Source organism: Clarias gariepinus, chromosome 13, assembly GCF_024256425.1.
Source record: "Clarias gariepinus isolate MV-2021 ecotype Netherlands chromosome 13, CGAR_prim_01v2, whole genome shotgun sequence".
In the NCBI taxonomy this organism is placed as follows: Eukaryota; Metazoa; Chordata; class Actinopteri; order Siluriformes; family Clariidae; genus Clarias; species Clarias gariepinus.
The window spans coordinates 30,397,829-30,411,986 of NC_071112.1; the positions used below are offsets into that span (position 1 = coordinate 30,397,829).

Consider the following 14,158-nt stretch of genomic DNA (forward strand, 5'->3'; position numbering starts at 1 on the left):
AAAAATGTGTGTTTGTTTGGTTTTCCCTCAGTAGATCAAAACAAACCCTCTCACCCTTTTTTTCCCTGCTTAAGTGGGTTGGAGTACTGTACCTGCAGGGCTTGTAGTCGATTCTCCGATTCGTCCTCTATCTCTGTGAAACGACTCGCTTCATCCGTTTTCAGCACCAACCACTCTTGGAAATCGCGGACGCTGCTTAGGTAGTGCTGGTGCTCTTCTGCGACCTTCTGCACCAGCGCTAGCCTCTCCTGCAAACCCAAAGAGAGAAGGTCACATGATTTCCAGAAATGAGGAAAATAAAACATTCAGATTTTATTTTGGTCGGATGTATAATCAAACTAATCTTTTTATTTCATTAAAACAAAAAGAATGTTGAAGAAAGCAATATAATAGAATCGGCTTTGTTTAATTTCGCTGGAACAAAACGATCCGCGAGCGTCTGAAACGTGTTCGGACGTGAGCAGACGAAAGAAAAGGGACAGTTGAAGGACGGGACCAGACTTAATCCTTTTTTCTAGCGTTCCAGAAAAAAAAATTCAATAGCTAACAAAAATGATTTGTGTACAGAAGGTGAGGAAGGACACGCATTTTCTCATTTTTATTTTAATGAGACAGAACCCCTCTCCCTGATCTCATGGAGACTTTCCTTCCTCCACTTTAACCGCGACTTGCTTATTTTTTCCACTCCGCCCGGTCTGAGAGTTACCTCGGCCCGGGTGCGGACGTTGTCGTACGCCTCCTGCAGTGCGTTCTGGGCGCTCTCGTCCACGCTGGGGTCCTGGGTGCGGTTATGGAGCGCGCCGGCCTCGTCCAGCAGGCGCTCCAGCAGCTGCTCCTGGCTCTTGATGTCGCTGCAGATGACTCGGTGATGCTCTATTTGCCACAGCTTCTCCCTCAGACCCAGCTGCAGCTCCAGCTGAGGCTCCACCACCCGCTGCACCTTCACCAGCCTTATACTGAAATCCTCGTGGGCTTTCAGGTACTCGCTCCAGTGCAGCCACACCCACTCGATACGGCTACAACGGAGAAAGAAACACACGAGGGCAGGTTAATAACCGGCCACTGAGAGCTACTGTATAAACCTCCTGAACTCACCATGGACTTCATCACGTACAGCTGGTGCTAAATATAAAAAAAACACGCAAAAATAACCTCTAGGTTTAACAGGGCATGGTGCGTTTTGGTACGCCTATTTAAAGGACAGGGCTTGAAGGATGATGTAAAGTATTTTCAGAACGGAGTAACCCGATTCTGAACATAAACAACTTCTGTAGGGACACCGACTTGACACTTGGACTTACTGTATTTGCTCACGTTTATTAAAGGGCACGTGTTATGCAAAATCTTTCCTTTTTAGTGATTTCTCAATATTCAGCTGTCTCTCCAGCGTGTGTGGGTCTGTAGGTGTGTGTGCATCAGTAAAATTCAATGCCATGCTTTTGTACTGAAAAATTTTTTTATTAGTTTTTTCACCCTATTGTGACATCATATAAGCAGATACCCTGGTGTTCAGTGGGAGGGTAATGATTAAAGATTGTGATTTATTAAAAAAAATAATTATGATAGCGCTGTGATAATCTTATTGACCAAAAGAAAAAAAAACAACGTTCCGAGCTCAAACAGCGTCCATGTTTTCCATTTACTTTGATAAGGATGTTTCATGAATTTTTAACGTGAAGTGAAAGGTCCACATCCGTACCTGTGGCAGTGGATGATATAGGTGCTCGTCTCATCCCACAAGGTCTTCAGCTCTTTAAGCGTGGCGTGCGTCTGGTTCTTCAGCTCCTCGTCTCCGTTCTTGAGCAGAGTGCCTGCGGACATCAGGACCAGCTCCATTTTCATCAAGCCCTCCTGCTCCGAATCGTGGATTTTCTTCAGGGTGAAACATGAGCACCATCATTACACAGTACACATCTATCCATCTATCTATCCTTTTTTTTAACATTCTCTTAATATGTATTAAAAACATGCAAAGAGTGGACACTGTGTCTCTGATACAGAATAAAGGATAAGCCTATAATCTGCTAATCAGGTTCTAGAGGAGTGAAGGAGGACTCGACGGTAGGCTGTGGTCACACGCTTGGGTTGGCGTAATGAAAGAAAATCATCTCCGTGACCTGTTTACACATCACGACATGCGAATTCAAGTGAGGTTAGTCGTGTTTCATGCAGAAGGGAAGCGTGTGAATCCTGCGATGCGGCCGTGTGGAGACAGTGTTATGAACTCGGGTTGTTTCAGTCGCTCAGGTCCAGACTCAGTAACGTTATGTGGCAATTAAATAAAGTCAGCTGACCACCTGAATGACCGGGTTATCATTATATCATATCTTTTTTTTTCTCTCTGACGTCATTCTCATAACCACAGACATTCTCTCAGATTTCCATAATTTTCTTTTGACTCTGTTACACTGCTTTGCAACAATAACCATTTGTTAAAAGCTTCATACAAATAAAGCAGGATTGAATTTAATATTCAAAGCCTCATATTGTGAAAGAGTGCTTGTGGGATCACAAGGAATCACTTTTACACACGAAATGGACACCATGTTGCACACCGTAATCAAAGCTAAAGACGACAAACTGGATATTACAGTATGTGACTTTTGTTTACTTAAACATCAGAAGAACGAGTTTCTATCTGTTAAAATTTTAGCATGGATAAGGACAGACCTTGTGAAGACGGTGCTTGGACTGCATGGATCGCCGCTCGTATCGAACGCTTTACTAGATTATTTTCCATCAAATCGAGAAAAAAAAAAAAGAATATTTCAGCTGCAGATTGCAATACAGTCCAAATTAGTTGGCTTTAGTTGGAAAAGTTGGAAGTCATATTGTTATATTAATTTATTTTATACTGGATTTGTTTTTAAGTTTGTGTCTAGCAAAAAAAAAAAAAAGAAATGTCCTTGCCCTTTCAATACTTTTGGAGAGGTACTATATACACTCCAAGATTTCACTGCCCGCCTTTAGCTTTGTTTACACAACACAATGTGGATCCAGTTCATGTGTGAAAATGATTCCTCGTGCTCCCAGAACCACACTCTCTACACTATCTTCACTGAGTCCTGGAATACGGCCGTGCCATCAGGGAAGAAGAAAAACTCCATAGATGTGATAACATGCTGATTCAGTACATTCAGGTGGTCAGCTGACTTCATTTTATTGCCACATAACATTGCTGAGTCTAGACCTGAGCGACCGAATCAACCCCAGATCATAACACTGTCTCCAAAGGCTTGTAAAGTGGACACTATGCATGATGGGTGCATCGCTTCATGTGCTTCCCTTTTTACCCTGACACGCCCATCACTCTGGAATAGTGTCAGTCTGGACTCATCAGGTCACATGACCTTCTTCCATCACTGCAAAGTTAACTCTTTAAGCTGTGTTTTTTCCTGATTGTCTTCACTAATAAGTGGTTTTCTTGTGGACACACAGCTGTTTAGTCCCAATCCTGTGAGTTCTCATCACATTGTAATGAGACTTTTACTCTTAAACATAGTTCTGATTTCTTCCGTCATGTTTTTTTTCCTTTACTAAGCATTTAAGCATGACCTTCATTCATGATTTCTTGTTTTTTTTTTTCTGACCACATTTCTTTCACAAAGCTGAAGGTTCAGTACAAGTTATATTAATGCACTGCCCTCCTGAAATGGCAAAGTTTTTTTTTTTTTTTGGCCCAGGTATTATTGATGTTCATTTATTGAGTTAAATTGAGTAAAATTGTGAGTCTTTAACTACTGTGTCCGTAACTAGTCTCAGTATCTTCTTCCTCGCCTGGGCGACAGGTTTTCATGTTGTTTAATCGGTGACCAGGAGTTATAAAATGACGTAGTAATTCCCTGCAGTTTACACACTTCCTGTTCTGTTGACTTTGGTGAGTCTGTAGACTTTTAAAACCGAAAGTGTGCCTGAATCTCGCTATGCTTTGGCTCCTAATAAAAACTGGTACTCTAAAAAAAAAAAAAAAAAAAGAAAGTAAGTAAGTGAGCACAGGAGTGCTGAAAAATATAATCTTATTTAAGTTAACTGTGTGAAAAATTGCTATAGTAAAACGTTAAAATGAGATTTCCCTTCAGGGGAAAAAAAACCCTAAAAAAACACCCATGTTCCTTACTAATCCTGTCTATAATTGCTCAAACATGCTCTCAGAACTCCAGCTGAGATCACGTATCATCATCATCATACCACATATAGACAAGAAGAGCTGTCATCTTTTTTTACGTCGTACCCTAAAATAACACCCACGTTCTCACTGTGTGTCTTGTACCGATGTGAGTAATATCCAGCAGTCGTGTTTCTGGTTGTTTTTGTGTTTCCATCCTCCTGCAACTATGAAACTGTTAAAGCTAAGCTCAGGGTCTCACCTCCGTCTCCCTGAGCCGAGCCTCCAGAGCGGCTCTGGGTCCTTCGGTGTTGTCGTTGAGCTTGAGTCTTTCCTGGACGGCCCGCATCCACGCCTGGGCGTCCTCCCATCTCTCCCTGAACTCATTCTGTTCCGGCTGGGTCATGGGCTTGACCGGCTCCTTCGCACACAACACGTACAATATTGCCGTTTTACTGTTAATGTTTTAAACATTAAAGCACAAAAATCGTATAATGCCTTCACATCTATTAACCCAGGAGTCTAACCGATTCATTTATAGGTTGGTTTGGATTTATTTTACCCTGCACAGATTAGAGCAAGCTAGCAGGATAATTCTACATTGCATAACTCACAAAAACACATTAAAAACAGTTCATGCTACTACTAAACACAAGAGAGAGAAAGAGAGCAAGAGAGAGAGAAAGAGAGGGAGAGAGAGGGAGAGAGAGAGATGCCCCTTTATTCTGTTGTGAGCAGTTGTGCTCTGTAATGAGAACGGGATGTTTAAAATGAAATCTGTTTCCTGAGTGAGTCACTTTCTCCCACCGCAAGCTCGCAGCGGTCCTCTCGAATACGGCGAAGAGGAGGAAGGAGGCGACAAAACTTCAATGCTCAGTTTAAAGCAACAATCCGGACATGAATGAACTTTTTTTTTCTTTTTAAGTGCGGAAAGGATGTTAAAAAAAAATTGACTGATCAAGGTCATTCAAACTCAACGTTAGACAATGGAAATTAATAGACGCTGGAAAAATGGTCACATGACTATAATGACATGATGTGTCTTTTTAGGTTAATCTCTTCATTCCGATCAATAATTTTTTCATGGTATCTTTTTATAAATTTTTTGTGTGGCAAAAGTAAGCGATACAAAAACTTTTATATTTATTGCTAAATTTCTCCGAGCACATATCTCGAAATATGCCGAATACATTGCAGAAATGTTTGATAATCGTGATAAGACAAAAAAAATATCTTAACCCTAATCTAAACACCGTCAATGTTGGCTTATTTTCTTACTAAATATATATTGAAACTTAATAATTACTTATATTGGAACTATAACTTGAAAATTCATTCACAGCATATAAGCTGCCTTCTGAGCCTTTGTCCATTTACAGGAAGTGAACTAACACCTCCCGACCAATCAGAACAGGGAATTCAACAGCACTGTGGTATAATGTTGTCTTACTGTAGTTTTAACTTAAAGTTTATGGTGCATTTAGTTTGATCAAGTTTAAGCTATTGAAGCTATATTAAGTTGAAGATGAAGGTATATTTAAGTTATATAATATTAAGTTCATGTTAAATAAATTTTTGAAATTTAAGTTATAGTAAAGTGCAGTAAATTTATACAGAGTTATATTAAGCTTAAATTAAGTTAGCTTACATTAGGTTCAGGTTTTAAGTATATTAAGCTAAAGATGTCCAGAACATACAAACTTCATGCACAAGGAGATGGGGCAAGATTCAAAACCGCCATCACTGGAGGTGTGGGGGTTACAGTACTAACCCCTTAGCCACCATGCTGTCAAATAATATTTTTATGGAAAATTATATTATGGAAAATGTATTTACCTTAAGTTTTATTAAGTTAAAGTTTAAGTTACATTAAGTTAAACTAAATCTTCTCAACTTTGGAAGTTATATAAGCTTAGGTTAGATTAAGTTAAAGTTTAAAATGCATTATTTGTAAGTCATATTAAGTTAAAGTTACAATATGTTTTAGTTATAATAATTTAAAGTTACATTAAGTTTTCCCAAGATTAGGTTATATAAAGTTATATGAAGTTATGTTATTTTAAGTTAAAGTTTGTTATGTTAAGGAAAGGTTATGTGTAAGATATAATAAGTTACATTTTAAGTTAGATTTTAGGTTTATTATGCATTATGTATAATTTTAAGTTATACAAAGTTATATTAAGTTAAAGTTAATCAAGTGTCCTTCATTTTTAGTTCAAACAATATTAAGCAATATTAAGTTTGGTTTTATTAAATGTAAGTTATATCAAGTCGAAGTTATACTACATTATATAAAATTTAAGTAAAATTATGGTATTGTGACAGCCACATAACCAACATTTTGTGCAATGTTTTCAAATTATTGTAGCACAGCTTAGGGCAAGAACTTAAAAACTCTTCAATCACCAGACAACAGCAATAAATAACGTCTCTTTCGCATGTGAAAGATTTGCTCGTTCCACCACTGGCAGTCTGCGATTCATATGCAAATATTCTGGACTCTGCTTTCATTTTGTAACCGACAAAAAGCTTTAAACAAAATAAACAAACAAAAAAACCACTGTAATATCCAGACATAAAATGATCGTATTATTATTATTACTTTTAGTAATGACAATGTAATCACACATTAATGGTAGTTTAAGTCTGTTATCCACCCACTTTATGGGGAAGTTACGTTTATAACGTTAGTCAATTGTTTTGTCTAAGTGCTAATGAAACACTTTGCTTACTCGCGTTAAGTTCATCCATTTTATGTCCCAAAATATGTCCTTACCCCCTCCCTCTGCGCTCGCCCTGTATATTCCTACACCACTGGGTGCACTGGAAACCCTTCGGCTGTGTTATCCACTACGTTGCTACAGCAACTTTGTTTCATTCCTACTGTGTTTATGAATGTATCGCACATAACTGCTATCGAATCAAATAAATATTGGCAGTGTAAGAGAGATTTCATGGAAAGTCTAAAATAAAAATGAAGAATAACACACTCCAGACTGCGCCGTTATAGGAAAATGGAAGAAAAGCATGGTGTGGTCGGACATTATCCTGTGTATATTTTTTTTAAATCTGGGCCTTTTGGAGTGATGTTTTGCTTATATCAAAGTGATAATAATTTTAAATTTATTAATAATCATGCTTTTTAAAGTTTACAGCTAGACTCAATGTGCGAGAGACAAGTCAGTTCCTGTTCTTACCTGCATTAAACAATAGCTGTATTTACAAAACCCTCTTCACCTGCTTCTCTCTTTCTCTCACAACCACAACTTTTTCAAAGAAACCTGAAAACCTAAAAGCCTCAACTCATCTGTCCTGAAATGTTTGCCATGCTGGGAAACTTTGATAGATACAAAGTTATACATGTTAAACCACATCAACAAATTCAAGGTTTTATTTTGTTAACAAACTACATTTTTTTACCTGTCTATTATTAGCCATGAATTATATATGATCCCTGTTGTTATACAAAATAGATTGATTTAATTTTCAAACTAGGCAGTAAAATTGTTTCATGGCACACACAATCGAATGGAGCGATACACACAGTGAAACATTCCAGTGCAGTTATAGGGGCAAATATAGCCACGCTTGACACTTAATGCTGATCAGATTAGTGGACCTAGACTTAACTGTTGAATAATTTTTACACTGCCTGTATTGGACTAGCTCAAACCGGTTGAAATAGTCTGGTAAGATAATTATTTTCAAACTTATCAGTTTGGTTGCGTATTACAGTATCATTCGATATGACTGAGGAGACAAGTGTGGAAAGTAAAGGAAAGTGTGGGGAAAGTAAACTGGTACCTTTCTGCTGGATTTAAGGAGTTTGGACTGAGGATACCAGTCAGGTGGAACATACAAGAGGTGTTTAAGTCAAACTGGGACTTGTTGGTATGCAAGCAGTAGTGAAACACTGGGTGTATTACAAGTGCATTAATGTAGCAAGGGATTATAGAGAGCTTTTTTACTCTCATCACTGTGTTATGTACAATCAAAGTCCCGGGTTTGACTTGAACGGTCTTAGCAGTTTCACTATTGGGTCAATGATACTATATAACTGTTATTATTTTAGATATCAACTAGCGAAGATACCTATCGTGATATGGTTAAGGAGTTTAAAGCAAATAATAACCTGCTAATCTTTAATGTAATCAGTGATATTATTATTTCCTTACGTTGTCCCTCCTTCGTCGTCAGGCAAATACACTCCCTGTTCGGTAATCGGAGAGTAAATCAGATGAGAAATGGAAAAGTAGATCGGATAAAGATTAAGTTTTGTCTTAAAACGACTCCAGCGTGTTAAAATTCACTTATATCACTTCAGCGCTGTTATTTCAGCCAAAGTGAAAATATGAACTAATCCCAGTAAAAATATTCAGTTTATCTTTTCAAATTAAAATCTATTGGTGCAGGTGTTTGTTTACATTAAGACAGTAGCGCATTAGGAGATTATTTTAAAGTAGATTATTAAATCCCACACATAACTGTTTATAACATCACTTTTACTCAACATTTAGATTCACTGATGGTGCAGGTTAAACCTCGGGCAGAGATCTAAGTACTGCATAAGTAAATACATTTGTTAATGTAAAAATATAATTGAAAGAGAGACAAAACCTGTCTTTTATTTCTATACTGTAGATAAGGAGAAATCCCAACTCACACCTCCTCTAATCTCAAACATTAAACACCAATGATGTAATTATCCTGAAATAACAGAGCAGGCTATAAATAATGGATATACAGTATAGCTTTACAGTGAATGAAGTTCAATGTTGTTAAATTATTTTTTCTTTATAAAAGGGCACAAATTATTTCTATCCAGTCCTGAGCAGATGTTTTGCATGGCAGTTAGAGGAGGATGATGATGATGATGATGAAGCACAATCATAACGAATCTCTGCTTCTATTCAACATCAGAGATTTACGCAAAACCATCTCCCTCATCGTCAAAATACAACAATTACACATTATACGTGTTAAATATACAGTATAATAAACATTACTGTAGGCTAGTGAGCTTTGTGTGCTGCTGTAAACTTTGTATGGAGGAGAAACACTAACACACACCACAGCACCATGTACACACACACAACACCTATAAATCTCCTCAATAATCCTCTCTCACACACCTAGATATCTCTAAACGAGTCGACTTACCGTTACTTGTGCATCTGACACGCAAAAAAACACGTACAAAAGTATAAAAGTTGTACAGAGTCAGCTAGCTAAAACAGCAGCAGCTACTGTGTGCGTGACTGCAGCTCGACTCTCTCTCCAACCGACCTGTGTCACTGACAATCAACTGCGCAGGCGCAGGCGCGCGCGAGTTCACGCATGCGCACAAAGTATTGCGCGTGTTTACAGGTTTACAGTACAATTGTCTTCCTGGTCGTAACTGATCACGAGGCTTAAACGTGTCCACTTTTAAACACGAAATTTTTGTTAAGTCTCATCCCAAAGTCCATTTTTTAATAGTTTATCGTTAAAATATGTAATTATGAAAACAAATTATAGGGAAAAAACACGCTATTGACATTACTACTAACAGTGGCTAAAATAGATTTTAAATCTTTTTAAAAATGTAATCATTATCTTTTCAAAGGTTTTAACATTTATATTATTATTTTTTTTTGTATTCTCAATACATTTACAATAAAATAATTTCAACCGATTTGAAGCTGATTCACATCTTAACTTAAATAAGACCTAGGGTTATTTATTTATTAATTTATTTATTAATTTATATATATATATATATATATATATATATATATATATATATAGCCCTTAAAGCTCAGAGCATTTTATTGGTAACACAAAATTGCTGTTTTTTTACTAGGCAGTATGATGAACTAATTTTTATTTACCTTTAACTAACTATACAAACATGACTGAGCAAAAAATTCAAAACTGGGCAAAGAAATAGCACAGATACACGTGATCATGTGTTTTTATGCTTGTTCTTGGTTGTTTTTTCAGTAGTGGTAAAATTTACATGTTGTAAAAGTAATAATAACTTTCGTTCTACCTAACCTAGGACGATACAAATACTACACAGAAAGCTCAAATACTACACAGTTTGATGTCTGAAGCCTCTGGCACTGGCAAGGCTTCCATATAAGAACAAATTCTTTTTTAAACATTATTAAATTGATACACTCATTTAAGGGTTTTAAAAAGCTAACATTCTTTACTCAATTTATATGTGTATAATGATATTTTACATTTTTTTATTTTAATTTGATTAATTGGCATTAGGTTTAAGTTATTATTTATAAGTGTAAATATCAATCCATCTGAATTAGGATTATTAAGGACCATCCAATCCACACACAACTTGGCACAGGCGTCCTGCTGCAACCCTCCAATTTTATCCCCCCTTGGGCTGGGGTGGGAATTGAACCAAGGCCTTCCACATTGGTGGGCAAGAAACCTACCACCAATACCCAGGTTTATATCTTTTAATTATAATTTATTACTCTACACACCTTAATGTGAATGTACAGTAATCAATTAATTTGAAATTGATTTGAAGTTGATTTGTATCTTATATTTCTCTAAAATATATTAAAAGAAAAGAGACATTAATAAGTTTTTTTCCCTATTTTTTTGTTAAGGATCTAACATTTTAGCTCTTGTTCTAAAAGAAGCATATAATTTAAATGTATTTAATGATATTTTAAAGGTTTTTTCTTTCAATTAGATTAAATTGACTGTCATTAGTTGGCATTTAAGTTGATATTATTAAAAGACCTAAATATTGGACCTACTAATTTTGGTTTAATCAAGTCAAAACACTAATATGAGGTGGTATTAAAAAGGTTCGAGACTAGTTTTGTAACTCACCAGCAAATGGTAGCACACACAGTCACCGACCTTTATAAGTCAGTGTGCCAAAAGACATCGTCCTGTGTACTGTACATTGGGAGCTGTGCAACTGGTGATATTCTGACCACGTGCGTTACCACATCTGCTGTTACATCATGGACACCATGTTAGAACAAAAAGCAAATGTGAAATTTCGTGTAAAACTGGGCAAATTAGCCACAGGGACAAATGACATGATTTGTCAAGTTTACGGTAAAGTCGTTTGAGGTGTTATGAGTGGCATGCACGCTTCAAGAGCAGAAATACATCACTTAAAGACAACAAAAGAAATTGAGTTCAAACCCTAAAAATGCTGAAAGCATGACAACAATGCATCCTATCACCGAGATCCTCTCACTCGTGAGTTTCTCGGCAAAAAAAATATCTTATTTCTGCACCAACCCTACTTACCAGATTTGGCTCCTGCAGACTTCACCCTCTTCCCGAAGTTCATGATCCAGCTCAAAGGGCATTGTTTTGACACGAGTGCCGAGATCCAGCATGAATTGCAAAAAGTGTTTGCGACGCTTCGAAAAAAAAACCTAGACCTACTTTCAGCTGTTGTAAAAAACATTTTAATATATAAAATTTAATATTGTACAATCTGATTTTGTAAAGCAGCAGGATAGATAAATTTTGAATGTGTGTGGTGTCTGTAGTCCCTTTACTATACACTGTTTAGCCGACAAAGTGCATTTGTGGTGCACAGAGTGGATGCGTATATCATTTAGAGCTTAAAATCATATTATCTCATTTGAACAAGCTTTGTACAGTGATCTCTAAGCTCACTGTAGATTATCTAGGTTTAAAAACAATCCACAAGACATCTTACTGTTTTACAACAGCGCTGCTGAATTCTTTATTCTGATTGGTCGGAGTTAAATTTCTTTAACAGGAGCAAAGTTATAGTTTTTTACTATAAAGAGGAAAAAAAAAGCAAAGAAAAAACAAGTTGCAATCATTTCCTTGTAATTTGAATTATTAATCTTAATTAATATTAATCTGAGACTGTAAACTATGGTTTGTTTTTTTTACTGTAAAGATTATTACCATAGCGCTTTGAGAACAATAAATGCATTTGTGCTTCTGGTACAGTAATGTATTTATTCAGCAGTACTGCAGTTTGCTTTCGCAGGAAGGGACGGGTTTATACTTGCAGCTTGTAATTTAACAGAATGTCAGAACAGACTGAGGAAATGGGGATAATAACCCAATTTCAAAGCCGCAAGTCAATATTTTTAATATCAGAAGATGTATTATTTTTATTATTTTTTCATTCGATTTGATCTTTCAATAAAAGACCCAGTCCATATCAAGATGATAAAACTTTGAATTGTTGAATCGATTTTCCAGCACTCGGGAATATTTTAGATCAACGCTTGACTGTTTTGTTTGGATTAAATGTACTGGAAACTGAAAGAGTAGAGAAGAAAAGGCATGAGGAGCTTTCCTTATTTTTTATTTCAAACACTCGAATAAGAAAAGTTGCAGAATGTCATAGAGATATATACACGTCGACACAACCGCTCAGCTCCGGCAGTGCACACATCTGTCTGCAGCGCCCTGTACCGTATACCTCATCCATTAGGCCTCGATTTGTATAATTAATACCACAGCAGGTAAGCAGACTCACAAAAATAAACTAATAACAATCCACCTCACATCCATGAACGAAACGCTTTACAGCTGGATCTCGAAATTGTCTACATCTCACACCTTTGCGTAAGTCATGTGTTATGTTTAATCAGAACTTATGTTTAATCGGAGGTCTTATTGTACTGTATTATTTTACATTGAAAAATGAAAGAACAAATTTTCTGTACAAAAAAAAAGAAATATAAATAGTTTAATATCTCAGTTCTTCCAAACAGCCTAGGATTTTATTTTGACACTACTGTTGTTGTTTTTTCATTTTCTTCTTTGGTATTTTTTAGTTTCTTTCCAAAATGAGTTAAGTCCAAAGGTCACATCGATATCTACAAAAGAAAATTCATTATATTCAGAAACGGGTTATAGACCTGCTTCTGATGAATAAAATTTCATCATGCCTGCAAGGTTGTGAAAATTGCTCTTAAAAATAATGAAATGCACAAGGGGCGTTCAAGTCAAACGGGGACTTGTGATGAAATTTCTGGTGAAAATAAGACTAAAAGCAACTAACATTTACAAAAGATTTCAAGCAGAGTACGATGATGCGATTCGGCTGCAAATGTTTTTAAAGACGGCTGTGCGTCCATGAACAGCGATTGATGCGGCTTATTTAATTGAATCTTTGGATCAGTTTTTTATTATACAGGTAAACATACTAGTTGAAAATGTACAAACTCTTATATAAATAAAAATATTCCAATATATCTTTAGCAGAAAACACAAAAAGCATGCAACTTCTTCAAATACTCATTTTTTTTTTAAAGAGTATCAGTTCTTCTTCTTTTTGACTTTATGGGCATTAGGGGCAATACTGCCACCTACTGGACTGGGGTGACATAGATTTGTATGAGACAATTTTTTAAAAACAATTACCAATGTAACAACATATAATTTCCGCATTTAATATATATTGTTTGTATTTTTTTAATACTTTAAAACCTGTAAGGAAAATACTCTGAAATAAATCAGACAGTAAACATTAGTGGTACTGAATTGAATTGGATCGAATCACGATGACCAAAAATCGGATTAAATCGACATACAGCTCTACTACTGCTACATGTACAGCTCACGTTAAATAAAATGCAAAATTTATTTAAAAAATACATTTTTAAAAATTAGTGCTTATGTTAGGTAATGCTGCTGATGAAGTTTCAGAGTCCTTGGATGTCTTACCTGACTTGCATTTTGTACAGAGACAATTATTAAGAAATGATTTAGTAATATCTGTATATTTTACATTGGCCTCAGAGTAAATAGGCCTCGATGCAGATCAAAGCTCATGGGGTGGAGTCGGACCTGATTTAACTCCTTCTACGTATATATGTAGAATCGAGCTAAAGGTCCAGGAGATGGAGACAACCTCATGTGTTTCAGTCTGGATGAGTTCAATTGTGTTTAACAGTGTGTTTATTATGAACAAGGGGTTTGGAGTGTAGGAGGGGATGGACCAGATCCAGCTCCACCACCTAGACATTTGGTTCTGCATCTACACAGCCAAAGCATGATATTAGAATAAACATGATATTAAAT

The 14,158-nt window shown here is 36.2% G+C and overlaps 1 protein-coding gene across 3 annotated transcripts in view; it reads right to left on the reverse strand.

Annotated features, from left to right (window-relative positions):
- Window positions 1-9,391, reverse strand: part of syne3 (spectrin repeat containing, nuclear envelope family member 3) — a 29,042-nt gene extending 19,651 nt beyond the window's left edge. For all 3 annotated transcript variants that reach the window (XM_053509789.1, XM_053509788.1, XM_053509787.1), the window contains exons 1-5: window positions 9,266-9,391; window positions 4,368-4,526; window positions 1,700-1,872; window positions 707-1,016; window positions 93-248 (exon numbers count right to left, since the gene is read on the reverse strand). In XM_053509789.1, coding sequence (XP_053365764.1) covers window positions 93-248; window positions 707-1,016; window positions 1,700-1,872; window positions 4,368-4,511 — 783 coding nt within the window. In that variant the 5' untranslated portion in view covers window positions 4,512-4,526; window positions 9,266-9,391. The remainder of the gene's footprint in view (window positions 1-92; window positions 249-706; window positions 1,017-1,699; window positions 1,873-4,367; window positions 4,527-9,265) is intronic.
- Between the last annotated feature and the right edge of the window lie 4,767 nt (window positions 9,392-14,158).